General features: G+C 37.6%; 2 protein-coding genes across 11 annotated transcripts in view; one reads left to right on the top strand and one right to left on the bottom strand.

The window, feature by feature from the left end:
* Positions 1–552: 552 nt before the first annotated feature.
* dio2 (iodothyronine deiodinase 2) lies at positions 553–3,833 on the top strand. The gene is given in 3 exon segments (XM_079632410.1): positions 553–748; positions 750–909; positions 2,137–3,833. Coding segments are annotated over 3 exon segments (768 nt in total). The 5' UTR covers positions 553–698; the 3' UTR covers positions 2,695–3,833.
* A 15,704-nt stretch (positions 3,834–19,537) lies between these two features.
* Positions 19,538–27,429, bottom strand: part of nrxn3a (neurexin 3a) — a 271,016-nt gene continuing 263,124 nt past the window's right edge. For 7 of the 10 annotated variants that reach the window (XM_079633503.1, XM_079633501.1, XM_079633499.1 and 4 more), the window contains one exon: positions 19,538–22,141. In XM_079633503.1, coding sequence (XP_079489629.1) covers positions 21,222–22,141 — 920 coding nt within the window. In that variant the 3' untranslated portion in view covers positions 19,538–21,221. Of the gene's footprint in view, positions 22,142–24,292; positions 24,868–27,429 lie in introns of all 10 variants that reach the window. The other 3 variants (XR_013800086.1, XR_013800087.1, XM_079633504.1) reach the window with 2 other exon arrangements.

Here is a 27,429-nt window from a genome sequence, read left to right on the forward strand (position 1 = left end):
ATCTATCTATCTATCTATCTATCTATCTATCTATCTATCTATCTATCTATCTATCTATCTATCTATCTATCTATCTATCTATCTATCTATCTATCTATCTATCTATCTATCTATCTATCTATCTATCTATCATCACCAACTGACAGTGTTCAATAAACGTCGTTATATCACAACAACCCTATAATTCACATTAATAAATTTCATGCAAATCCATGCAAACGTATCTTTATGCAGGGACACGTAATCTCGTTTTGTAACCAGTAACTGACGTTTAAAAGCACCGAATCTGTTTTCATCGTTTTCATCGGAGAGAAAGCCCTTGTTATGACGTCACGCTCCCACCAGCCCCGCGGGCTTTATTTCAGAGCCCGGAATGATTTAGGGTATAAAAAGACGCAGAGCGATTCAGGAACCTGCCCAACGGGTAGCCTTTGGTTAACTGTAAAGCAGAAAGGAGGGGGACGTTTGGCACTAGCGCTCTTCTGTGCGTAAAGACGCCTGATGCTTGGAGAGACGCAGATTCGGGCTCACCGCGCGCAATCCCCCACATCCTCAAGTCGACTCTGCTTTCTTTAGGTGAATGAAAGTTTCCTAGGAGGGGGACGGAAGAAGAGATGATATCTGACCAGGATGAGTCGGAAAGGTGAACTTAAATAAGCAAAAGTGCGCGTTAGCCACCTGTTATATATCAGCGCGAAATGGGCATGCTTAGTGTGGACCTCCTGGTAACTTTGCAGATATTGCCGGGTTAACTGCCTGTTTTTCGTGCTGTATGACTCGATAGTGCTGGTTAAGCGTGTGGTGTCACTCCTGAGCTGCTCGGGCTCCACGGGTGAGTGGCAGCGCATGTTAACCACAGCTGGCGTGCGCTCCATATGGAACAGCTTTCTGCTGGATGCCTACAAACAGGTAAGCTGACAGCACAAGGCTGGGTCTGTTCACTGTGGAGTTTGAATCACACAAGTTCAGAGTGCTTTGGGATTTATTTGCCTATGTTGAGATGAAGTATATGTCTGGTTAGAATTTAGTGTCCACGTTACAGTATGTTTACTTAAAGTATGCGACTACAAATGAACACAAACATTTTTTTTTTGTTGATGAAAATGTTGTACAATAAGGTCAATGTACATTTTGTGTAATAATTACAGTTGTTATTTTAATTAGTTATATTTTCATGCAATAACATTGTGGCATAAATGTATAAACTAATTGCTGCTTTAAAAATAAGTAAAATCAAAGTTACAAGCTGAAGTGAATACTTTTCGACCACTTTAATTCCACGCAAAGAAAAGAAAATCAAGTGAAAATTTATCAAATTTAATGCAAAAGACAGAAATTATACTTAAATTAATGAAAATATGTTTTTATGTTAAACACATTTTTACAAGGTGTACATCCTCAAAATCTGCCAAATAGTTTTTTTTCTCTTGACATTCAGTGTAATTCTAATCCTTATAAAGGTGTATGAACTTTGCCCTCCAGACAGTCAGTGACCTTTAGAGTCAATGCCCTTAATTCATTAAATGTCTGGATTCCCATTCCTGTTACTTTTTAACAAAAAAATCAATCAAAAATCACCTAGTGGGGTAAAATACACTATGCTTAATGTGTATTCATTGTCCTCAACCATGTTTGGAACTGTTTGGTTACAAAGTCTTCATGAGGAAATCATTTAGTGGCAAAATAACATGCCAAAGACTATAAGATTTTTTTGGCACAGTGATAGGATAACTTATGTTTCTGTTTCCAGCTGTTTAGTAATGTAGTGCCAAAGTTCATATGCCCTTATAAAGTCACAGAATGACATTATCATAAGCATCTTACTACAAACTTACTTCTTTTGTGAGCTCAGAGAAATCATGTGCTCTACATTTTCTACAAGATGCTTAAACGTTGATGGTGACAGTGACAAAGCCCCCAAGAATTTGTGTTTTTGTACTTATGCAACTGTGAATGTGAGATCTCAAACCTGGTGACATAACTTGAGTTTCCATACAGAGGCCAATACAACACAGCTAAAGCAAAATAGTACATACATAACTCCAACCATACATGCATAACTCATCCTTTGGATGGCCATAAGGAACAGTTCTGATTCTGATACCCTCTAACATATTAACATGTGGTCTTGTTCAGGTGAAGCTAGGTGGGGCTGCTCCAAACTCCAAGGTGGTGAAGGTCCCCGGCATCAACAGACGCTGGAGCATCAGCGGTAAAACCCACAACGAGTGCCACTTGCTGGACTTTGAGTCTCCTGACCGCCCGCTAGTGGTCAACTTCGGCTCGGCCACTTGACCCCCATTTATAAACCAGCTGCCGGTTTTCCGGCGGATGGTTGAGGAATTTTCGGATGTGGCAGACTTCCTACTTGTCTACATAGATGAGGCTCACCCCTCAGACGGCTGGGCGGCTCCTCCCATGGAGCCCTTTTCGTTTGAAGTGAGGAAACACCGTAATCTGGAGGAGAGGATGTTTGCTGCCCGGAAACTTCTGGAGCATTTCTCCTTGCCGCCTCAGTGTCAATGGGTGGCCGATTGCATGGACAACAACGCCAACGTAGCCTACGGTGTGTCCTACGAGCGGGTTTGCATCGTACAGAAGAATAAAATCGCTTACCTTGGGGGTAAGGGTCCATTTTTCTACAACCTTAAAGATGTTCTGCACTGGCTAGAGAAGAGCTATGGCAAGCGATAATTTCTTGGAAAAAGAGGTCAAATAGCCTTTTCTGTGAATGGTAAAATATTTTTATTTTTGTATGACCGAGAGAAAGCGAGGGTAAGGTGCTTTTGGAACTGTGGCTCCGGTGGAAACACTTGGGCTGGGCTCCAAGTTTTTTTCCTGAATTGTCTAAAATGATCAGCAGGTGTCCTACATTCCTAACCACTTTAAAAAAAAAAAATTAAATGAACATAGACACTAAATACTGACCATGTGGTTTGCACTTCAATTCTGAGATTATTTTGTTGCCAGCAAAACAATTTGTAGATGCACTATTAATAACTTGTTCCTTTGCGATTAATGTAGAGTTAAAAAGTGTGCAATATTTTTGTTCGACATATATTGCTTACAAAAGAAAACCAAATTGCTGAACAGAAGAGAAAGCACAAGTACCCAGCTTTTTTATGAAAAGAGAATAATTTATTTTTTATTGACATTCAATGTTTATTTTAATATGTGGCCTGTTTATGCGCCTGTAATGCTTTCCCGTCCTCTCTTAAACTGACAATCGTTCATTTTCCATATTCCATGTGCCATCAGCTTTCACATCCCTGATACACTGTTCAGTTAGTTTGCACCATTAATAAAAGCATTCTCAGCATCCCATTACAAAAATTACTAATCATTCGCTCTGTATTGTACTTAACAATCACAGCAATCTCACCGCTCTTGATAAACCGGGACAAAAAAATGAAGGGAAAATGTTCCCGGCAGCCTCAGCCACTGGGTGTAGTTCGGACACTTGCCCTTCACTGCAGTGTACAGGAAAGCTGATGAAAAGTTTATTTACTCCTGAATGTTAGAGAAATGTTTTAATGCTCTGATGGATACGCAGTCGCTCATTTGGGTCAATACGGCGCTGGTGTGCACATGAAAATCACAGATGAAATGGTCCTGTGTCCTGTCTGTGGTTGGATGAGAGACCACACCTCTCCGTCCTGATCCAAATGGGCACGACTGCTAACATGCTGAAACAATCATTCTGAATCTGAATCACTAGTATGAAGGCTTTGAGTTTTCTTTCACAGAACTGTTCTCATGTACCACAACCGTCCTCTTCCTTTTAATGAGGAAAAAGGCAAGTCAAAATAAAGCTGAACTGCTGCTGACTACGATTTCTCTCCCCCTGTTTTTTTGTGTTTGATTCTGGAAAATTTCAATGAGGGGTGATTGGATTGAAAAGAGAGGGGAAAAGTTGGGTGGAGAACTCCAGATGGTGAAAATGTTTCGAGTGCATGATGATAAAAAAGGGAAATGCACCAGCTGTAAGGGGTCAAGGAGTACATGTGTTTTTTTCCCCACTATTAACTATATATGTCTGCAGAAATGCATAGTGATGAGTCTGAACATGTGCAACACAATCAAACCATGTGACGCAGAGGTCTCTGGCTGAACTTCTGCTTCTTCAAGGTTGCCAATAACTAAATAGCAAAGGCTCAGGGAGAGCATGTCCCTGGGAAGCACCATGAAACAGAACCCCTTGTTGTGGTCGGGCATCGCTTATCCGAGCGGAACTAGTCCATTTGGACCGCTAAGACGTTATTCACAGACTGTCTCAACCTTGGAAACCACTATGCTGCACGATGGAGCAGGGAGGTTGCCAACGTTAAAGATGGTGGCTTCGGAAAAGAGAGCCACACAACAGCACCAAACACAAGCCCCACTCCAGGAAAGAGTCCCATGGTGTGCCTTCTAAGGAATGCCTTTGGTAAACAGGTACTGAACAGAATTCTAAGCAGCGTGTGAAGAAGTGTTCTCATTTATAGGGCATAACAAGGACGCCGGACCGAGAGGGGGGTGGGGGGGACCTGGTCCCATTTATTCAGATAAGGTCAAAACATGACGCCTTAGAAAAGCGAACGTTTGCCAAGTCGGCCAGTATAAATTCAAATGAAATGTCGACACATGCAAGCAAATGTATGTGTCTGCAGTTCAAAGATAAGCTCTTTATGTTCATACTTCGACAGTGGACTATTTGGTTTGGATGCGATCTGAACGCTCTCTCGGAAAAATGATCTTAGGCCTAATATCAATATATTCAGTAAATCAGCTCAGCCCAACCCGAGGGATGCCAAATATTTTATTCATATGTAATGCACTTTTTCCCCTGCATGTATAAATCTGATGAGGGGGAAAAAGGAAAATTCCTGAAAGATAATTAGTTCTTAAAGGGATAGTTCACTGCAAAAGTAAAATTCTGTCATAATTTACAATGCACCGCCTTATGTTGCTCTAAACCTGTATGACTTTCCTCTGTATTCTTCTTTTGTATTCCCAGACAGCAACACAGTATCGGCGCAAATCCGGCTCACATCTGGTACGTGTGGAATCCACGTGTACCAGATGTGGGCCGGATCTGGGCCAACACTGTTGTTGCCTGGGTTGCACAGGGAAAATAAGTCATAAAGGGGTTGAGGTTGATTAAATGGACACAATTTTATTTTTTTGGGGAAACTATTCCTTTAAGAAATCTCTGACAATCGTATCATAAGCATTTGACTGCATTGCATTCTACCAGCAGCAGGTCAAAATTGTCCTTTGGTTATGATGACAAAGCAATTTTATATTTAATGACTGACTCATCATCTTTTCATTGTCAGTGAGGACACAAGCATCCAGGTTTTTGTATTCACCTGTAAATTATCTGACACATCACTTGTGTATGAGTTAATTTCCCGCTTTTATCCACATACAGTATCCGTCTTTACTGTCAGAGTAATCCACCCTAACAGTTCTTATGCTGTTATCAACATAATATTATGTCTTATATTCATTTGCCCCCTCTGTGACTCGGTAAGTATCTTAGAAGCTTTTGGAGATGAACTCAGTCACTGATAAAGCACATGGACAAGACAAAATATCGCTTTTATCTAAGTCTTATTAGAGTTAGAGTTCAAACTAAACATCCAAATATCTTTGATAGTAACCAGCGTTTAAAGGGTTAGTTCACACAAAAATGAAATTTCTGTCATTAATTACTCACCCTCATGTCGTTCCAAACCTATAATACCTTCGTTCATCTTCAGAAGGATATTTTGGATGAAATCCAAGAGCTTTTAGATCCCCCATAGACCGTAACGCAATGACCACTTTCAAGGCCCAGAAAGGTAGTAAAGACATTGTTAAAATAGTCTGTGACTACAGTGGTTCAACCTTAATGTTATGAAACGATGAGAATACTTTTTATGTGCAAAACCCCCCAAAATAACGACTTTATTCAACAATTTCTTCTCTTCCGTGTCAGTCTCTGACGCTGTTCACGTTTAACACGTTTAAAATAGCAGAGTAGCTATTCTATAGCGTACCTCACACTCTTTCACCCTTAAAACTGAAGCATTACACTGGAATTCATGTTTTGGTTCTGTGAACACTAAAACTTGCGTTCTTTGATTTGATTGGCCATCTAAATCATTTTAACAATGATGAGCGCTGTTAGACCCCTACGGCGGACCAGCCTAAAAATGTAACTTTTTGTCATACTAACAACAAGTGCCCCTTTCCAAACCATATGTTCTTCTTTGCCCCGTAAACGTCACGGGTGCTGTATTTTGAAGTGACCATAGAGTGAGTTCACTTTAACTAATTTTATATAATTTACAGATTTTAATTTTATCTCAATGTTATTAGGTTAACACATGTTTGTGTATACAATATATATACAATATGTGTATACAATACACATGTATTGTACATGTATTGTATACAATATATATATATATATATATATATATATATATATATATATATATATATATATATATATATATATATTTAACATATATATATATATATATATTTTTTTTTTTTTTTTAACATAGTCTGCTCGAAGTCTGCTTTAATGCTCAAAATCATTCTTGACCTGTATATGATCGATTTACTATAAAAATATTAACTTATTACTATAAAAATTAACATATCTATTGTGTTTTAGCACACTTTTTTTAATATAACAGCTTGTTTATAATGCATAACTTTAAAGGGGACATAGGTATGCTGTTAAAATAAAGTTAAAAATGTTTCATGGGCATGCTTTCATGTCTTCATGCATTTTATTCTTTCTGATGCTGCGAAAGCCTAACAGATGAAACTGAAAAATAACTTTGAATGTATTTTGCATATATTTTGATAGGAACTATTAAGAATGTTGATCGGCAGTTTGCTACGTGTGCTTTGTTTCCTATATGTTTAATGCCAAGTCTGTTTTATTCCCGCCATTTGACTGATTAAAGACACAGCAATTGGACAAGATGTGTTCAAAACCTTCTTTCTCCATTCTTCTCATGCAATACATCTTTCTGACCTTGAATTAAGATGCTGCACAGATGTCTATATGCATTTTTTTCTTCATCAGTTTATTAGGAATCAAGTTGAAATAGTCATAAATAAATAAAAATAAAAAAATCATCGTGCTCGTCTGATAAAAGCTGGGCTCACAGATGCTGAATTTTATGCGGATAAATTTAATAGACCATATAGACTATAAATCTTGGGAGGGCCAGCTTCCAGAAGCTCTTTGATGACTTGGTTGGGTTGCTATTAAATTTAATTTACAGACTCATTAAATAATCCAGATTCATTCCCAAACTTGACAGCCATTCCATCTCAGAAGCTGAGCTTAGACTAAACTATATTTAGCAGGGATGGTTTCTGAGGTGCAAGATGAATAATCTTTCATGAGGCCAAACAGATTTGGTTTTAATTTGCGTTGGGGTTTTGAGGCAGGAAATTTAAGATGTCAAGTTGCGGTGCACCTCTTCACTCCACTTAAATGAAAGATATCCAGTGTTTACAAGAATAGTTAGGCTGTCAGAAACAGGTGTTAGGCTGAAATATATTACAGCTAGTTAAATATACTCGAGTAAATCACTCAAAAACGTTCCTCAAAAATATCTGAGTTAATGATTTAAATGTTTTCCCTTTAATGCTTTATTTAGAAAATTAGATTTTTAGAGAGTTCTCGTTCAGCCATGATTTTATGACGGAGGGGGAAAAGCCCTGCTGGTTAAGTTGACAGAAATTACCCGAGCAGATTTACAATACGCAATGAAATACTTCAGTCTGGCATGCCATATTTTCCATCATATGTTGTGTTGGGAACATCTAAAGCCACTGAGTCACCTTACATTCTCACATCATGAACACAAACGGCTAATTATGATGCTGTTTCTAAAAAGATTTACTGCAGATTGCAAATGCTTTTCCAGAATGAAGGATCTCAGGTGGGTTCATCTTTTGGTTAAGCTGAGTTTATTGCAGGAGTGAGACCAACACGGCTCATTACTCCGACAAAACATTTCAATGTTCTGACAGCCGCCCCGGGATGGAGTCTGTATTTCCAGCCGTTTGTTCGCAGTACGTCTCCCCGAAAGCATCTCTTGTTTTTCATGATAAGAGGAGGGGAAAACAGTTATTCACACATTCGCGAATGTTATTTTGTTTTGCTGGTGCATCTCCATAGTAACATAGACCAAACTCCTCGTTCGCAGCAAAAGCTCAGTTACTGAAACCTAATATTTATGTTGGCCCGATTCTCTTGTCAAACCAACTTAAATGTGCTTATTTTTCTGACTAGATTCCTCTCCTGCACGCTTTTTCTCTCATCACTCTCATTTTGTCTCCATAGTCCATTACTGATGTATAAAATGTTTCTTATTTCGTCTCTCTACAACACAGCAGGATTCGGCTTCTAGCTGTTTACATTCAGATTTTCTCTTCACATGATGGAGCATTATATGCTAAACTTTTATGTCAGAGCATTTTATGTGTACTTAAATGCTTTTTTTTTACATGTTCAACTTTAGTGTAATGTTGCTGTTTGAGCATTAGTCAGTCAGACTAAAATAGCTAGCGATATCGCTATAGTTAGCTGTAGTATGGGGGTCTTCACAATTCTTATCCAAGAATAAAAAGCCAAATACATGACAAGCCTGAGCTTAGACAATTCCTTATAAAAAAAGCTAAAAAACATTTATAAGTCTAACTATTGAGATTTTAAATAACTAGAGATGGAACTTTTTGTACACCACCTACAAACCACTGAAATCAGTTGATAAATGTAAACGTTATTCTTGTTTTTATCCAGAAAAAACGCAGCTCACCCGTTTACTTGCATTTGTTTACAGCACAAGTAATTACCGGGTATTTACAAGGCATTACAGCGCATTTGTTTGTCTTGCCCGCAGCAATATGGCGGACTCGTTGACGTATTGCAGCAACGTTCCAAAGCGGCCAATAGGGAGTCTATGTATTTATTATGTCTATGGGGAAGATAAGGCAAATAGTCCGTTCAAATAATAATAATCAAATGCCATTGTTGATTCGAATAGCAATGCGGCATGAACCAATCAGCATGATCAGCACCCAAGTCTCACCCCTGAAAGTTCCTGAAATTTGAAAAAGTACTACCTCGCAAGCAGGGACTTTCTGAGGGGGGAAGCATTTACCCAGAACTTCATTTAGACCCTGGTTCCTGCGGTGGAAACACACTGAGTACCACCCTAAAGTCCCTAGTTCCTGGGAAAAGTTCCTGCGGTGGAAACACGGCTATTCTCTATACCAATAAGTATTGTTTCTGAGCTCCCTGAAATGCCTTGATTTAAGATTTCTAGAACGTATACGTCACAATATTCCTCATTTAAATAATTCACGCCCAAGGCATAAGAAAGGGGGGCAAGGTCTGGTTGACTTGGGTTAGTAGCAGGCTTGTTTGAGATACGCCTTGCCTCGCCTGAAATGTACTATAGTATCCAGCTGCAGACCCGCAGCACCACCAGTTTCAGAACCCCAGCGCCAGAACCGGAAGCAAGGGGCGGAGCTTACGTTCTAACACCAGCGCCAGAACCGGAAGTGAGGTGCGGAGCTTACGTTCTAAACCGAGTAACGCGTTTTGGAGCGTAATTTGCTTAGACACAAAACGCGGTATACTTTTATTACACACGAAACGTCATACTTAATACGTATGTTATAATGATACATTAAGGTACAGAAACATTGGGCTTCACCATATTTTTAATATCGTGGTCCGTTGTATGTATTTATATTTACTATGGTTCTTTTTTTATAATAATTTTTACAATGTATTTACCTACATATTGTAAATACAGTTGTTATGATAACACATTTATTTCTATTTGTATATAGGAAAGTTAAGCTGTCATTTGTAACTATACAAGAATATAGAAACTATTTAGTTATTTTAGTAAAATGTTCTTATTAAAGTGGTACTACTTACAAGCAGGAGTATGTTGTTTGTGCACCACAAATTGACACTTACCAATCAGGTATTTCAAATAATTGTAAACTAGCATAAGAGAAAATGCCACAAACTATTGTAAAGTGACACATACCATTGTTAAAGTAATTATGAAAACTGTCACCAATCATTCAGAAGTGTGCTGGACCTTGACACTGGCTTTTCACAATGCAGAGTAGTGTACATCTGTAGATCCTATATTATAATGTGGATACAGCAAGTCAAATATTTGAACAAAACATTCGGGAATCTCCAGAAGGAATATATATTAAATTAATTTGTAGTTATTGTAGACTAATCCCCAATGTTTAGTCAATGGTAGCTTATACAATGTATACACCTTTTTCAGTAAGCAGAGACAGAAAAGAGACTCAACAAATATGTAAGTTGAAGTAATAAATATTTAGAATAAAAAAGGAAAAATTACATAAAAGCAGATCATCATTCATTCAGCGCTGTGTTGTGGTTGCGCTGTGTCACGTGACAAGCAGTGACGCGTCACCATGGAAACCATAAAGTGACAGATTCGAAATAACGGTAGCCTTGAAAAACTCACGCTGGGGGGTCAATTAGAATATTTTAAACTTACGTGTGAAAGGGTTAACATTCTTCAAATTAATGAAAATTCTGTCATCGTTTACATGCTTGTCTCATTGTAAATAACTTCCGGTTCTGGCGCTGGGGTTCTGGCGCTGGGGTTCTGAAACTGGTGGTGCTGCGGGTCTGCAGCTGGATATGTCTCGAAATGTATGCTAGACTAGACGGCTGCTGTGAGGGGAGGAGTAAAAAAAATGGGTGCAAGACGGACAGATCTCTCTTCTCGCAGTAGATCCGACACCACACCTGTGAGATCAAAGGCGGATATTGCGGGATTCGCGATATTCACGCTCATGCACGGTGTTGCTAATAAACTGGATGTAATTTAAGTTCTGTTGCTTTTATACAGTGATGGGAATAACGGCGTTATAAATAAACGGCGTTACTAACGGCGTTATTTTTTTCAGTAACGAGTAATCTAACTAATTACTGTTTCCTCCGTAATAACGCAGTTACCGTTACTGACAATAAAATGCGCCGTTAATTGAGTTCACTGAAGCGGTTTTCATCCGATCGGGCTCTTTTCTCCGCCATAGGAACTGCAAACTCTTTTCTCTGGTGTGTGTGTGTGTGTTTCGAGGCGCCGGACTGGACAAAAGCGAAGCGAACGTCGTCAGCGCGCGAGAGAGACCGAGTGTGATCCGTCCGAGAGCGCGCTCGACAGTTCGCGAGAGAGACCGGAGTGTGTCCATCCGAGAGCGCGCTCGACAGTTCGCGAGAGAGACCGAGTAGGCCTATGTCCGAGCATAATATAGTTTATCATCTGCAACGTTTTAATTAGTTTACATGGTTATAAAATAAAACTCCAAAATAACCTGCAGGGAACGTTCAAAGAAAACAACTTTGTTTGACCGGTTGTGAACACGTGCGGCAAACACGACTAGAATTTGTCTTAAAAAACCTATTATGATGACGTTCTCTGTAGGTTATACAAATAAACCCCCAAAATATTAGATTTTATTATTATTATTATTTATGTTGGTACATTGTTCAATATTATATTGAGAACACTTTTAGTTAAACTGTTTACATTTGTGAGGAAGAAAATACTTCAAGTAGGCTAGTACCAGTTGTAAGTTTTATCATTTTAATTTGCACTACAAAGAGTGTATGTGTATGTATATTTTTTATTACTTATTTTTGGTACATTTCTTAAGAAGCATACCGGTAATTTATTTTTGGATTTGTTGGCCAGTTGTGGTCTGTGCAATAAATATTAAAAGTTCTAAACCATCAATGTTTTATAATAATATGTGTTCTAGTGTCCATTTCATTCATTTAACATATTTAATATTGGGGGTATCCAAGATATTTCACATATTTAAATTTTTCTTTCTTTTTTTAAGTTTTTTTTCAATAGTTACTTTGCCTGGTAATTAGTTACTTTTGTAATGATATAACTCAGTTACTAACTGAGTTACTTTTTGTGAGAAGTAACTAGTAACTATAACTAATTACTTTTTTTAAGTAACTTGACCAACACTGCTTTTATATGAAAATAAATATAATGAAGAAGACACCAAAGTACTTGTTATTTAATTACATACCAAAGACGTGTTTATCAATCATTTTTACTTTAATTACAGACATATTTTGTATATATTTTTATAAATATGACAACAATCAAATAACCCATATTCCACAATGCGACACGATTGTGACATCAACGCATATTGCTTTAATTTACCCCACCACAAACAACTCAATGATTTTTTTTTTTTTTTTTAAACAACTCAAACACTCTTATTCATATAGTAAATACATAGTATACATATAGAATGCTGCATTAAACAATTCCGTAAGGGAAAAAATAAAATAAAAAAATCAACTCCATAGTGGATTCAAAGTGATCAAGGGCTTCAGCCTTTTACAAAGGTTCCGCCAGTAGTGGGCACTCATGCAACGCAAGCAATGACGTACATCTGAGTGAACGAGACGGAGGGAAGTTTGCGAGTGAAGGGCATGACAATTTTGGACTGGAACGCAGCCTAAGTCGGACCACACTCGGACACATTTCTAACCGGCATGCATCTCGCGGTGATCACCGTGATTGGTTCTGCGCAGATTTAGCTAATCTCAAACTAGCCTAGTGTGTTGAAGTCTATGGTTGAAGCTCACGGTTGGTAAGGGGCATGACATTTCTGTCACACTCTTGAAGCGGGTGACCAATCACAACACACTGGTCCAGCCGACCAATCAGAGAGCACATTGTGCTTTTCGGAAGGAGGGGCTTAATAGAGACCGTGGGTGCTTCTCAATATCCCTCCTCGCTCCTCCGTCCTCCATCCTATGACCCGGAAAGCAGTCGAGCTCAGCCATCTTGAAGGACATCTCAATTATCTAATTGCACTACGAGGAGGCTTCCAGAAAGAGTTATGAGCGAGGATACAGGTATTATTCCAAGATTAACATGGCTTCCGGTTCGACTTCCTCCATGAGTGTTCCTTCAAGTGATGAGGTTACTTTAGAAAACTATCACAAATTGCATTTAGTTGTCAGTTAACATGTAGGTTAAACGAATAATAGTTTTACGTTTTCGTTATTTTGGTACCATTTCATTGCTAACATCAGCTATCGGGTTCCCCAACGAATGCAAGTTAATCTTAGTAAAGTATTAGTGCTATCGTTATTCTGTATGAGATTAATAGTGTAAGGCAATGCTGGCAGTCGCGAGTAATCTCCCCCTCTCATTCGTCACGGTGCCGCTGAGTGTAAATGCGCGAAAGGCGAAGCTTGAATTTCCAGCTATGTCCCTCTTTGGCTAATGTATTTTCAAGATGGAGGCGCAACAGGGCTGCCGCCATTCGAGTGACTCGCTCGTATGTATTCTGAATGGCAGAATTCTACGCTTATGAGAATACTTGATTAGTTGGTGGAAGTAATTACACATGAATGAGCACATATAATTTTGAAAGAACAGTGTTTTTTTGCAAAAAAATCTACTTAAAAAATTGCAGTGTATCTTTAAATAACCAAACTGATCCTTTGAGCGCTGCTGATGACGCTATGAAGTGACGCTCGAGTGATCAAGAATTCCAATGTATAAAAAAGCTTTCATTCGATTCCTCTGTCCTCCTTTTCTTTCCTTCCGTCATTCCCTCGCATCCTACAGGGGGTGGAGCTGAGATGCGAGGAAAGGAAACGAGGACAGAGGAATCGAATGAAAGCTTTTCAAATGAGAATTGAGAAGCACCCAGTAAATAAACAGGGGTGAGATTCCCAAAAGCATGGTAAGCCTGAGTCATAACACTTTACAATAAGGTTCTGTTTGGTTTTAGTTAACAAATTAGTTTTACTAATGTAAAGAAGCTATTCTGAATGTCCATACAATGAAAGTCAATAGGGAATGTGAGGAAGAAATGAGACAGGATTTTCATTTTGGAGTGAACTACTTCTTAACGCTATATAGACTCTTCTTATTTTCTGACTTAAAATGCTAAATTTTAAAAGCATCCCAGTAAAAAAAAAAAAAAAAAAAAGTCCTTTACAGATTATTTCACGCATTATTTTATGCAGTTGCCATTTTTTCCCCTCATCAACTAACATTAGCACTTTTATGAAATTCGTCAGGTTTTCAGACAAGGACCATTAAACCTGGTATGCACCTTTATGCCCTGTAAAGTAAATTACATGTTAAATCTGGTAAGAGTTTGTTTCCCGTTTCCTTAGACAGTTTTTTCCATATACGCATTGTAAAAATAATCTGCAAATGTGGTATATGTCAACACTAAACTCATTTAGTTCTGATGTCTGATCCGGATTCCTTGTGTGTTTGTTGTTTTCTATCACCATCTTTATATAGATTTTTTTATCCTTCTACTTAGGTTGGAGGCTATGTAAGAGTAAGATCACATGGTATCGATCATCTAATGTGATGCTGATCCATGCCAGAAACTTAAATTCATAGTTCACCCAAAAAAAGGTTCTGTCAAGATTTACTCAGACCACATTTGTAAAAATGTCTCTAATGTTTCTTCAATAGTCATTCACAAAAAATCATTCACATTAGGCTACCCTAAGCTGGTGAATAGTTCACCATTATCCTGTTTCCATCCGAGCAGTTTTAAGCAACCAATTATCCAGTTTTATTTAGGCCCCCATTTAGTACATTCACATAAGTTATACGTTAAAACAAGTTGTAAAAATGTTAGAATGGAACTGAAGGCCATAAAGTAGACTTGATCACATTATGGTAGTTTTCCACCTCTACAAAGTCTTTTTCTTTCACAAACAAAAGAGAGGAAGTCTTTACAAGAACCATACTGTTCGGTGACCGACATTTTGCTCCACTTGCTTGGTGCAAGGGAATGTTCGGGAGAACTGTGGCATTGTCTTCGGACAATACAGCATTGGTACATCATGCTGTCTGTGTCACGCCGACCAGCACAGACAGCGGATTTGACCACAGGCTCTCGTTCTCTCCTCCTGCAGCTCAGAATCACCCCAGTGATCTCACATATGCACAGCCCACACAAATACACACACGCACCTCACATGTCTCTAGAGGGCGCTGTGCATTCAGGAACAGAAGACCCTGGAAGCATTATGTGAACCTGTGTTTTGCATGACATTTTGTATTTTGCCAAACTCTTAATATCTGCACACTTGATATTTGTGATATGAACACTGCGACTATAGGGTCATTTTGTGACATTTTAAAATTGTCAGAATGTGTTTTGGTTCGTCTATCTTTTACTTCAATGACAGCAGCACTCAAGCTTCGTGAACTCCCAAAATGTGTGTAAAACCTAATGATGTTCTCCAGCATGATTTGAGAGGATCCAAGGATCTTGTGCTTTAATGGAAGCAAGAAGATTTGACTGCGTGTGCAAACAGTCATATTAGAAATCTTATTTGATTAGTGACTTGGAAATAGTGTATTTAAAATATTTAATGTATAATCTAAACTGACAGTCAGACAGATAGACATGCACGCACACACGGAGAGAGAAAATCATATTCTTGTGATTTTCTGTGTGCGCTTGAATATGCAGCTTACAAAGCTAATCCTCCGATGGCAATGATGCATATTTTGCACAAACATATATCCTCCTCAGTCCGACACAGCAATGTCCCAGACTGGTGTGTTAGTATTCCTGCAGTGGCTGATCTCCAGCGCTCTGCAGCTAGATTAATAATGAATCAAGGCTTTTACCACTCTTTCTCTCCGTCTCTATGGATCAGGTTCCTGCTACAGCTTTAGAATGGCATGGTTTTGATGATCCTTTATTCGTTTTGATTCAACTTGAACAATAGATATAGACTGTCTGTGTAAACTCACTATTGCTCTGGACCACGTTTTAATTTTTTCCTGGTAATAAATGGATTTACCCTAAATCCATTATTAGGCTTTGTAAATGGCAACATTATGGCCTGGTTTCACAGACTGGGCTTAGACTAAGCCAGGACTAGGCCTTAGTTAAATTATGACATTTATATAGCTTTTATAAACGTGCCTTTATATATATATATATATATATATATATATATATATATATATATATATATATATATATATATATATATATATATATATACAGGTGTGCATCTTGAGACAAATCAATGGCAGTGACATATTTGAAGATATGTCAGTGAAAGTTTAGTCTGGGACTAGGTTTAAGCATAATCTGTGAAACCGGGCATATGTTCTGGGTTATTTGTGTCATGCATATGTCTCTACAATAATAGTGATGAACAATGCTTTTGTTCCTATAGAATTCAGTGGTTTTTCCCACTTATGTGCAGGATGTCATGTCGGATGGGACAGCGTATAGTATGTTTTATGGGTATCATCAAGGAGGTCTATAATACTCGTAAAAAGATATCTGTTAGCACTCCCGCTCCTCTTGGTAGTAGTTGTTCGGCGGGTACATGACTCCCCAGAGATGAGTTGAGCTCTTCCATCTTTGCTCATGGGCTCTCAGTTCTGGACACAATTGTCTGTGAACTGTACATTTAATGTGACTGATCACTCTGAAACAACAGCAGTATTGGCTGATGGAATCACAAGAACAAACAAGTTCCCAAACCTTGATAGGGAAAATGATCCAGAATATATATGTATACTTCTTTTAATGAAGAATGATGTTTTTCTGCCAGCAGAATGGTGTAGTTACAGCATCTACCAGCAGGGGCTGTTCATGATTCCAGATTTATACAGAACAACTTCTGATTATGGAGCAATACTGATAAACATATTAATTGCACAACATAAACACTGTAATCCTCGACATTTAACTCAATGGAAACCCTTATGAATCCTGCGGAGTAAGAAAGAACATAATTATTAGTCAATGAAACTCAGTGTCATTTTTTCTCATGGAAGTGTCAGCATCAAGCCATACTATAATACAGATGGTATTGATCCTAGATACCACAGCATAACCTGTCAATCTCATCATAAAGATGCTAATATTCCGTAGTTGATATTTATTTTGTGACAGTTAGCTTATACAGTATGTACATAGCTCCATCGTGGTGTGTGTTATTTCCATCAGGTGATCGATCAAAACTTCATTAAATCTGGTGTCATCATATAGTTTTATAGTTAAGCCATGATACAACATATTAAACGTGTACATTCATCACAATTCCTTTATATTTATTGACACCCAGATTAAAATGCAAAGGCAGTTAGACTAGATCCCTAATCAAATCAGAAAAGGAGGGACTAATTTCGACCAGAGAAAAGGTCTGTTTTGATGAATGGTCCCAATCAACAGGACTTATCTGGAAGTTGTAGAGGGATTATTGAATTTTAAACCTTTGTAGAATTTTAATTAACTTTCTCTTTGCCCAGAAAACGGTTTCCCTCAGTCAGTGTGGTTCAATAATCCAGCCACCCATGTAATAAGATGTTCATTACGAAATTGTACATTTCACACTCTGCTTTTATTCAGAGCAACTTCTGTGCTGTCTGTGAGAGTGGGGCTCAAAGCTGAAGAGAATTTCAGATATACCTGGGCAAAGTAAAATAATTGGTCTTCTGCAAGATATTTGCATTCTTACATAGTTTTATATTGAATGACGGTGGGATCCTTTAATGGGAGATTTGGATGCAAATGTATACAAACATAAGTAACGATGACAAACAGCAAGATCTGAAGTGATGACATGACATTGATAGATTTACACAGATTTGATTGATTTTTAGATCACATGTTTTTGAAAAAAAAGAAGAGAAATGGACATAATCAACTGCCTAAAGTGCACTGTAAAAGTTGCTGCCATACATCTTTAAGTGCAATCAACTTGGATGATTGAGTCATTTCAACTTAAATTACATATTTAAATGTACAAATTACGTTTTATAACATAAAACACTTGAAAATTGCTTAACTTATTTTGATGAGTTAAAGCAATGTAAAAACATATATTGTCATAAATTATTGACCATATGATTTTTTACAATTCTGAGGTTGCTTTCATGCATGATGTAATCAAAATATAGGAATAAAGCAAAATCTCAGGGGGGAGCTAAAGACAATTGTTAACTAAATTAGGATAATTGCACAAACATGGCCACAAAATATGTGCTATACTTGATTTGCATGCCATTAATTGCGAATAAGTTGTGTGAACCTAATTTCAGCACATTTTGCACCTGGTCAAATTGGATTGTGTGCAGTTAGGGAAAAAAGATGTGGGTTCTGTGCCAAAATACTACAGTACACACATTGGTGCTTAGTGAATAAAAAAAGAGGATTCGAAAAAAATAAATAGTTTTCTAGTTATTGTAGCATGTGGCAATTGTGATTAACCTCTTTGACGGCTACTTTCACCACCTGGGAATCAAAAGGATGGGTGACTGTAATCTAACAGCTTTTTTATGCATATAGATTTGTGCTCTAGCACCTGTAAAAAACGTATCCAATGCTTGTTCAGAGTGACTTTATCGCTGTTGGTCACTCTATTGTAGTTTTCCTGTTGCTGGTTGACTTCATTGGTGACCTGTACTCAGGGGGTCAAAGCTTTTTAAACACAATAGAGATATACTGGCTGTAAAAAATAAGAGGTCATTTTATGTTGACAATGAATCAGTTGTCTTGCCGCTAAAATCATTGGATCTGATTCTGGACATATCATGTCAAAACAATTATAACCCATGAAACTAGAAATTGCCAATTGTCATTGAAAATGAATGACTTCTAGTCACGTTGTTGTTCCAAATGGCTGTCAGTGTGAATGGATCCAACAAAACTAAAAATATCCAATAACACTATCAACTAAATTGCACGTTCTATGTTTTGATGTTATAGGCCTATTTAACAAATCTCAAAATCTGACATGTAGTCTGTGCTATTGTTACTGACAAGGACTTCATATTTTGTACATGTTCTCGAACAACAGCATATTAAACGTCCTCCTAATTTTCTTTATAGTCAGATATACTTTATATATTACCATATCTAATGAAACAATTAAACCCCAGCAGAGGTCACAGCTTCTGATTTGTACCTTTGTGTTGCTTTGGTAACCAAAATAAAACATTGCTAGCCGTTTTGTGCTCAAGATCTCTGCTCTTGTTCTGTTAACAGGTCATTGTGAGTACTGAGTCTTTCATAAATCTGTGTCTCACAGGAAAATATTGTACAAGATCTGGTGGAAATTGATTCTCTGACTGGTTACTGAAAGCCAGTCGTCCTTCAACTTCTTTATAACAAATGACGACCTCACCTTTCCTGCGCTAAAAACACAGTGAGTCAGTTAATCCACTGAAAGCATGTGAAGAAAGACATATTTCAGACCCAAGGCTCTTCTTAACACATTAAAAAGGTCCTAACAGGAAATTAAAGTCCAAACTGATGGATGCTAGAAAACACACACTGAACAGAGCTTAGATATGCACATTAAGACAACCCATATATGATCAACCTCCATGGAATGTTTTATTATAGACCATCGCCAAATATTTTCTGAAGCGAAGCTACGTGACTATGATGTCATAAATGAAAAGAATAAAAGCGCACGTGAGGTTGAACAGAAAATGAAGATTAAAAATAACATGGGCACATTTTCACATCTTATTTATGGTACAGTAATAAACAAATATATATATTTTTTTTTTCTCCAAAAAAATGGCAAAATATACATGAATAAGAACAAAAATGGCAAAAAGTCTGTCAATGCGACAGGGCTTACTGCAGTCTAGGCCACTCGTATTAAGACATTAAGGTAAGAAACACACGTACGGCGTAAATTATCTGAGCTGCATGTCCGTGTCCATATTAGTCTGTCTTTATTACATATTTCTTTGATTCTTCTATAAATAAAACAACCGATAACAAGGAAACCTTGGTACAATTAAGAAGTGCGTCTTGTATTTCATCGACAGCTTCAAGTAGTCAAATACCCATGCTTAGACTTAGAAACATCTGCGAGAAAGATTAGACTTCTAATCTAACAATATTCTCTGCTTGTCCTTACAAAAACGTGTGTGTACTGTATACTTTTTTCTTCCTTCACATGAGTTGACAGTGTCGGATATTTCTGCATGAAACACACTGAATAAATCAATGATCTCTCTGTACAATAGAATTACTTAAAAAAAAATACAACTTAGGTTTGTATGTACATCATCTACCTACAAAGTACAACTGCTATCATGTAATAAAATATGTAAACAAATTTCTCGTTCGACACAGTCGACTGTGACAACAGATAGGATTTTTTTTCCACACTTTTCACATTAGATTTATTTTCGTATAGACATCCGTTAACAGTATCATAGCACTGCGCCAGTCTGCACCAGACAGCTGTATAAAAAAGAGACGAGAGCAAATGGACCAACATACATACGGTTGAAAAAGTTCCAATCTGCGACACGTTCCCTTGTCGTGTCGCTTTGAGGGACGAGAGGTCTATCTGATGATGGGATCGGCCCGGTGGGCGGACGTGTTCGAAGCGAAGGATGGCATGGCATGCACTACAATCAGTCGCTTTACTGAGACAAGGAAACATCACTGTCTTTCTGGCAACTCACACATTTGCAATATTACATTTGGTTGTACAATTAAAATGATCAGTTTCGGCTGGAAATCATAACAGTGCAGTGCTGTCAGAGCCTCGGTGACCAGTCTTGAGCAGTTTCGTTTATTACATAGTGTTTTTCTTCTTTTTGCAGAGAGCAAAAAATGATAAGACACCACATGTAATGTATAAACAATACAAATTTCTCATATATAGAATTTATATATATATTTATATATATATTTATTTATTTTGTTGGCAGGAGTCCTTTTTTTTCAAGTGAACAACATTTTTTTGGGTCCCACTGTCGTTACGGACGTCAGCACTATGTGTCTCTTACATGCTTGAAACGTTCTCCTCTTTTTACAGAGTTACAAAAGAAAAGAAAAACGAGATTTACGCCAAGGTTCACATACCTCTAAAAAGTCACTTAGGATTATGATGTAGCTGTGGAATATTCTACACTGATAACGTCTCCGACCAGATAGAGGAGTAAGGTCACTAATGTTTGCTATTTTACCTTCGCGGTGTGCTTACGGTTGTAAGTGTGCTTTATGGTACAGTTCACATCAGAGTTCGCCGCCTTGGCACAGCGCCGGGGTTCGGCTCCTGTCGCCCTCTCTCTCGGCGCAGTGCCCAACAGGTCTGTCAAAGTTCTGTCAAAGCAACGGGGCGACGCTCGGACTCACACGTAGTACTCCTTGTCCTTGTTTTTCTGTTTCTTGTTGCCGCTTTTCGTGCTCTGCTGCTTGTCCTTCATGACTGCTCCATTGCTCTGCGCCGAGTTGGTTATGTAATTCCTGGTCTCGTCCACTTGGTAGGATCCCTCGTCCCTGTTTCTGTACTTATACATGGCGTACAGCAGTATTAGGATGCACAAAGCGGCAGCGGCAACTATCCCGACGACCATTCCGGTGGTGCTGCTAGATTCACGGACCACCTCGGAGGCCCCCGGAACCCGCCTGATGCCCGGCTCCGTGGGGATTGCTGTGGGTACATTACGGAACATGGGGGAGGTTATTAATGGGCTCTTCAGCTTTGTGTTGTCTACCTCATAGGAAGTGGGCAATGGAAGCAAGACTATGTCGGGCTGGGGCTTTAGCTCTCTGTGATTCATTTTGCCTGCGGGCAGTTTGGGTGGCGTGGACGTGGAGCGGCTCAGCTTGGGGGAAAAAGATGCGGTAGTAGTCCTACCAGAATCGGAGACTTTGTTAGGTCTAAAGTCCTTGGATCCCCACTTAGGCGCGTGAGCTTTGTAGCCACCTTCAAAGGTCGACGATGACAAGGTCTTATCTGTTACCAAGGAGAAGGTGGTGTAAAAATCTTCATCATCAGTAGGGGGCAGGTTAGAGTCGTATGCTTCCCCAGAGCCATACCCAGATATCATCAAGCCATCATCATCATCATCATCACAATCATCGCTGCCTCGGTCCGACAAGCAAGGTACCCCCGCCTCAGTGGCCATGGACAGGGACTCTTTGGTGGTCTCAATAATGGTGAGGTGGGGGCGGAGGGTTGGGGGAAAGGGGATGGAGGGTGTACGAGTGGCTACAGAGGGGAGCTCTAAGGGATCCTTTACTAGTACTGGGAAAACTAATTCACCTCCTACAATTGAACACAGACATGAGGCAAGTTAGTCTCTAAAACTGGTAACCAAAAAACAACAACAAAAAAAGCTCTGGTAACGGATACAAGGCAGAACGTAAAAAGAAACAAAAAACAACAGAGAAACAATATTGAACATACAGTAAACAGCAAAAAATTGGCATCAAAAGGACTTGACAGGTCTTTGTGGGTGAGCCGGTTTGTGAGGTATTTGAATTATCTGCTTTAAAGAAAATAGTTCACCCAAAAAATTAAAATGATCCCCTAATTTACTCAGTGTAGCATTCTCAGTGTAGATGACTTTCTTCTTTCAGCCGAACACAATCGGAGTTATATTAAAAAATATCCTGGCTCTTCCCAGCTCTGTAATGGCATTGAAAAGGGCCAGCGTGTTTGAAGCTCCAAAAAGCGCATCCATCCATCATAAAAGCAATCCATATACGACTCCAGTGGGTTAATAATGCCTTCTAAAGCGAAGCCAAAAATATCCATATTTAAAACTTTATAAACTATAATCATGGGCTTTCGTTAACAGCCATTCCCGTGTTACCGAGAAAGTTGAGTTCCAGCGGAAGCTTGGTAACCTCTGATCCGACATATGATGTAAGACAGCTAAGATAGGATAAGCTTAGGTGACAATATAGCACCTCTCGAGAAAACCCACACAACTCTCTTGTGCTGAAAGCCAGTGATAATAGTTTAAAAAGTTTTAAATATGGATATTTTTCTTACAAAAACCCATGGCTTCACTTCTGAGTCGTAAGGATTACTTTTATGATGGATGGCCAAAAAACTCAGGCACTTTTCAATGCCTTTACAAAGCTGAGAAGAGCCAAGATATTATTTAAAATAACTCCGATTGTCATATACAGTACACCTAGGATGGCTTGAGGGTGAGAAATTGATTTGATCATTTTGATTTTGGGGTGAACTATTTATTTAATATTCTAGAAAAAAAGTTGTGCATAAAAAATGAACATGAGCCAATGTAATGTTAGTTTCTACAAAAACATTTTTAACATTGAAAGTTGCGTATTTTAAGATTAGCTTATGCATGCCAACTTGAACTATAACAATAAATAATATATCAGAACATTAATCAGAATTAATAAATGCTGTAGAAAAAAACTTTTGTTCACTTATTGAATTATTAATAAGTGAATATATTGAATATTACTTTTTAAAATATTTTTAAAATATTTGTATATAAATATATGAATCTACTGCCATGAAGTCTCATGTTCTAAAAGAAAAAGTCAGAATATTATTTAAATGAGATGAAGTCTCATAACATGTTGTTTCATCTGTGCCTTAAAACATTTTATTTTTGTATTCTCTCGCTCTCTCTATATATATTTATACTGTGCGTGTGTGATGGAAGATCTGGCTCCCCAGCAGTGCACTGACTCTTGCCTTTTGAATGGCTTCAGAAAGCCTCCCCAATGGCAGATACTATCTCCACGGTGCAATAACAGCTGAATGAACTCTGTCAATATGGTTGATTTCTAAGTGTGAGACTTTAATCTTTTAAAAATGTAGATATTAACTGTTTCTTGAAATACTGAAAGTACAAAGCTTATATTGACGGAAATACGATTCTCAGTTCTTCAAGTATATGTGTAGCTGTAAAGTGTCGATATTCGTCAAGGAAGAAGTGATTCTAACACTAGAAAAAAAACGTCAGTGTGTCTGCCATGCAATATAAGCAAAAAAGTTCCATTTCATGAACATGGAAGGTTAGTTTATGCTTTCTAACTGCTAGATATTCAGACTGTCATTACAACGGTAAGATAGTTCTACCATCAGGTTTTTAGTACAAAACAAAGACTTGCAAAAAATATAAAACAATAAAATTCAAATTCAATATAACTTAAAAAGAAAAAGGCAGAGCTCAAATGATAATACAAATAAATTAAATTACAAATCCAATAGCATAAGTTAAATTACAAAGCCAATACCATAAGTTATCAATAACTAGACATAGCAAACAGTACAGTACTGACAAACAGGCAATATAAACATCCACAGTATAATCTAGCAAAACGAGATCAGAACTTCTGATCTCATTACGTTAAGTAGTTAAACAAGCATACTATACGGCATATACTGTATATCATAAACATAAACATACCATACTTTTTGTCAACTTACATCAACAAATTGCCCGCATGATTTTGGCATGAAGAAAAAAACGTACAAAAGAAAGTTGTGTAAGAATGTTCTTGGACAAGTTTTTTCTTTGTGAGAACAAAATAACTGTCATTGCGTTTCTGGTTAGATATATATTTTTGTTTCCCACATGAGAGAGTACAGGGAGGCAACAACACATACATCCACACCACATAACATGAAAAATAAACTTCACCATTATTCTCTTTTGTCGTTACTTTGATAAATAATCCAGTTTTCTTACAAAAAACTGTACATATTTGAGCCTTTGATTTATATAGCATATTTTTTGTTGTTGTTAAATAAATATCTACATTCTAGTAATTAAACTTTTTGCTTAGATTGGTTTTAATCTTTAGGTTTGAGTGAATGGATGACTGTACATATTTTACCATAGCTAGAAGGGGGGGGGGGGGGGGGAGGGGGGTTGTGACAAGGGAATTGGACCTATGAACATACTACATAGGAGATGACAATGATGGGGGTGATTGTGTAAGTCAGTTGCCATGTCCATGTATAGGCAGTACGAAGCGGTCGGGCAGCATTAACGTTTTTGGCTGTAAGGAAGGGATGGGGATATACAAACAATGAGCATATACATGCCCATCTACGAAAAAGAACAAAACTCTAACACTGACAATCTGACAAACCCTAAACTGCAACTTCTTCGCCATGCAGTTTGTAAACATTCTTTAAACGTCAATTGTTCATCAAGATCAACTGTCAGAATTTGAAAAAAACAAAAACAAGAGGTGCATCAAGATCTGGAACCTTTTCATTGACCATCATGTGCCTTTTCGATTATTTATTATACAATTTTTTTTTCTGTATTAAATTGGGTTGATTTTACATTTGAGGTATTGTGATATTGTTATTGATGTGATTCTAGTGGTTTTAAGCTTATTTTGATTATTTAGCACTTTGAGCACATGGAATTTTCATTGAATTAGTTCCAAATCTAAAAAAAAAAAAAAAAAAAGAAGACCAAAAATCAAAACACGTTATCAAACGAATGATAATTGTGATTTGATATTCACATCTAGTTCAAATTTCACCACTAATTTTGAACCCAAAAATTCAGCTATTCAAAAAATGGTAACCAACAAAAAATGAAATTGATTTGAGTGCGTGTAAAACTAAAAAGACAAAATTCCCAGAGACGAAAGAACAAAGCAATTCTAATTTTCACACACTACAACCAGATGCACAAACTATAAAACAGACACAATCGAGAGGGACAGTTTAACAGACAACTGCTTCCTCTGTCATGTGACCCAAAGACAAATATATCTGTCATTGTTAGTCTTAAACATGTAACAGGCGTGCAGTCTGGATGTATGTCAAAGAGAGAGGAAAATTGGCTGAAAATGGGTTAAGTTTTTTATACTGCAAGATGTTGACGCATGCGTAAAGTAAGTTGCATTTAGGGAGAGTAGACGAACAACACAGCAAGCTGGGGGTCAAATCAGACATCAAAGGTTAAGCAAAGGTCAAAGAAGCCTTTTAACCAGGGCCTGTAGGTCACAGGTGTTTGTCTGTACGCTTTTTGAGGCAGATTCCTTGTCTTTTATACCAGAAAAGTCATTATAGCTCATAACAAAAGATCCATAATCATGGTTGGTACCCACAGACTTTGGTTCAAAAGCAGCAGAGTATTGATTGAGGAATTCCACAAGAGGGTTCAGAATAGATGACTTCTATAGCAAAAAAAGAAAGCAACTCTGAAAAGTTTAGGGCAAACATTATTTACTTATGAGCCATTAAATTAATACCTAATCTAATCATCTAAATCAATTCCTTTCTAACAGAAAAAAAACCCTGAAAAATGTAGGCTATCTCTAAAAAATTTAAATAATAGGCTACAAAAACTACAATTATTGTGGAGAAAGCAGTGATGAATCAAATGTATAAGATTCTTAAATATGCTCCTTTCTACCAATATAAATACTTCAAATTATGAATAAACAGGCTTTATTTTGATTGATTAACTCAGTGTGTCAAAATATAGTTCATACTGTGATGAATTACTTTTAAACTCTTCTACGGCTGGAACTGTTTTTAGTGCATCGCCAGACTGATTTGTAGAATGAACCCTAATTGTTTCAACATATTCTATTAATAATACATTTACAAATATTGGTAAAGCCTTTTTTTTAACTACCTGACGGTACCTGATTAGAGTGCACAAGTAATCTGTGCATTAAGGTGCACTATAAGAATGCAAAAAACTGTAACACGTCAAGTATTATTTGCAAAGTGAGACTATTCAAAACTCTTCACACACAAGAGGTGTATCTCAATGTCGGGTGTCTAGAGTGTTCTTATCTCTGCTTGCACTATGGATAGGTAATTAAACAGGAGCTCCAATGCTGAATGGCCACCTGCAGGCCTGTGATAAAAGCAACTCCCCCTCTCCTTGCACAGAATAGGGCCAAGCAATACTGGCTCTCTAATCTGGACCATTCTTCTCTTTGTTATACCGTTTATTTCCCCTTTCCATTTCCTGCATTCCAATGGCATCTAATTGCTTTGAGTCTAAAGACGCTCAACTCGGTCTAATCAGCATGACAAAACAAGCTACACTTATTTGTAAAAAAGTACTTATCTGCTGGAATCAGGCGAATAACAAAAATCCAGCTCATCTTTTGGGAATTTCTCAGTATTGTGAGAGTGTAAATTCATGAGTGCAGCATATAATGCCATCTGGTGTTCATATAAGGAAGAGAAATGGGTCGTAGTACACTAGTTTTACAGTTAATACACAGATTGCAAATCAGACACAGTATATTTCACATATACTGCATATATTTCATTATAATTATAATGTTTAAAATTGTGATCTGTGAAATACAGGAAAACGTTATAGTACAGCTTTAGTAATCTTGAAATATATTTGTATAAAATGTTAAGTCCACTTTTATGAAAAACATTATAGAAAAATGAATTAAGTAGAGTAGAGTAAAGAATTTTCCCTTTTTTTTTTTCTTGGGTCATTCTTACTATGCAGTACACGACCATGTCTCCATAATATCACAGTTCAAAAGTTTGGGGTCGGAAAGATTTTAAAATAAGTTTCTTATGGTAATCAAGGCTGAATTTAATTGATCAAAAATACAGTA

This window comes from Phoxinus phoxinus (assembly GCF_949152265.1).
Source record: "Phoxinus phoxinus genome assembly, chromosome: 13".
NCBI lineage: Eukaryota > Metazoa > Chordata > Actinopteri > Cypriniformes > Leuciscidae > Phoxinus > Phoxinus phoxinus.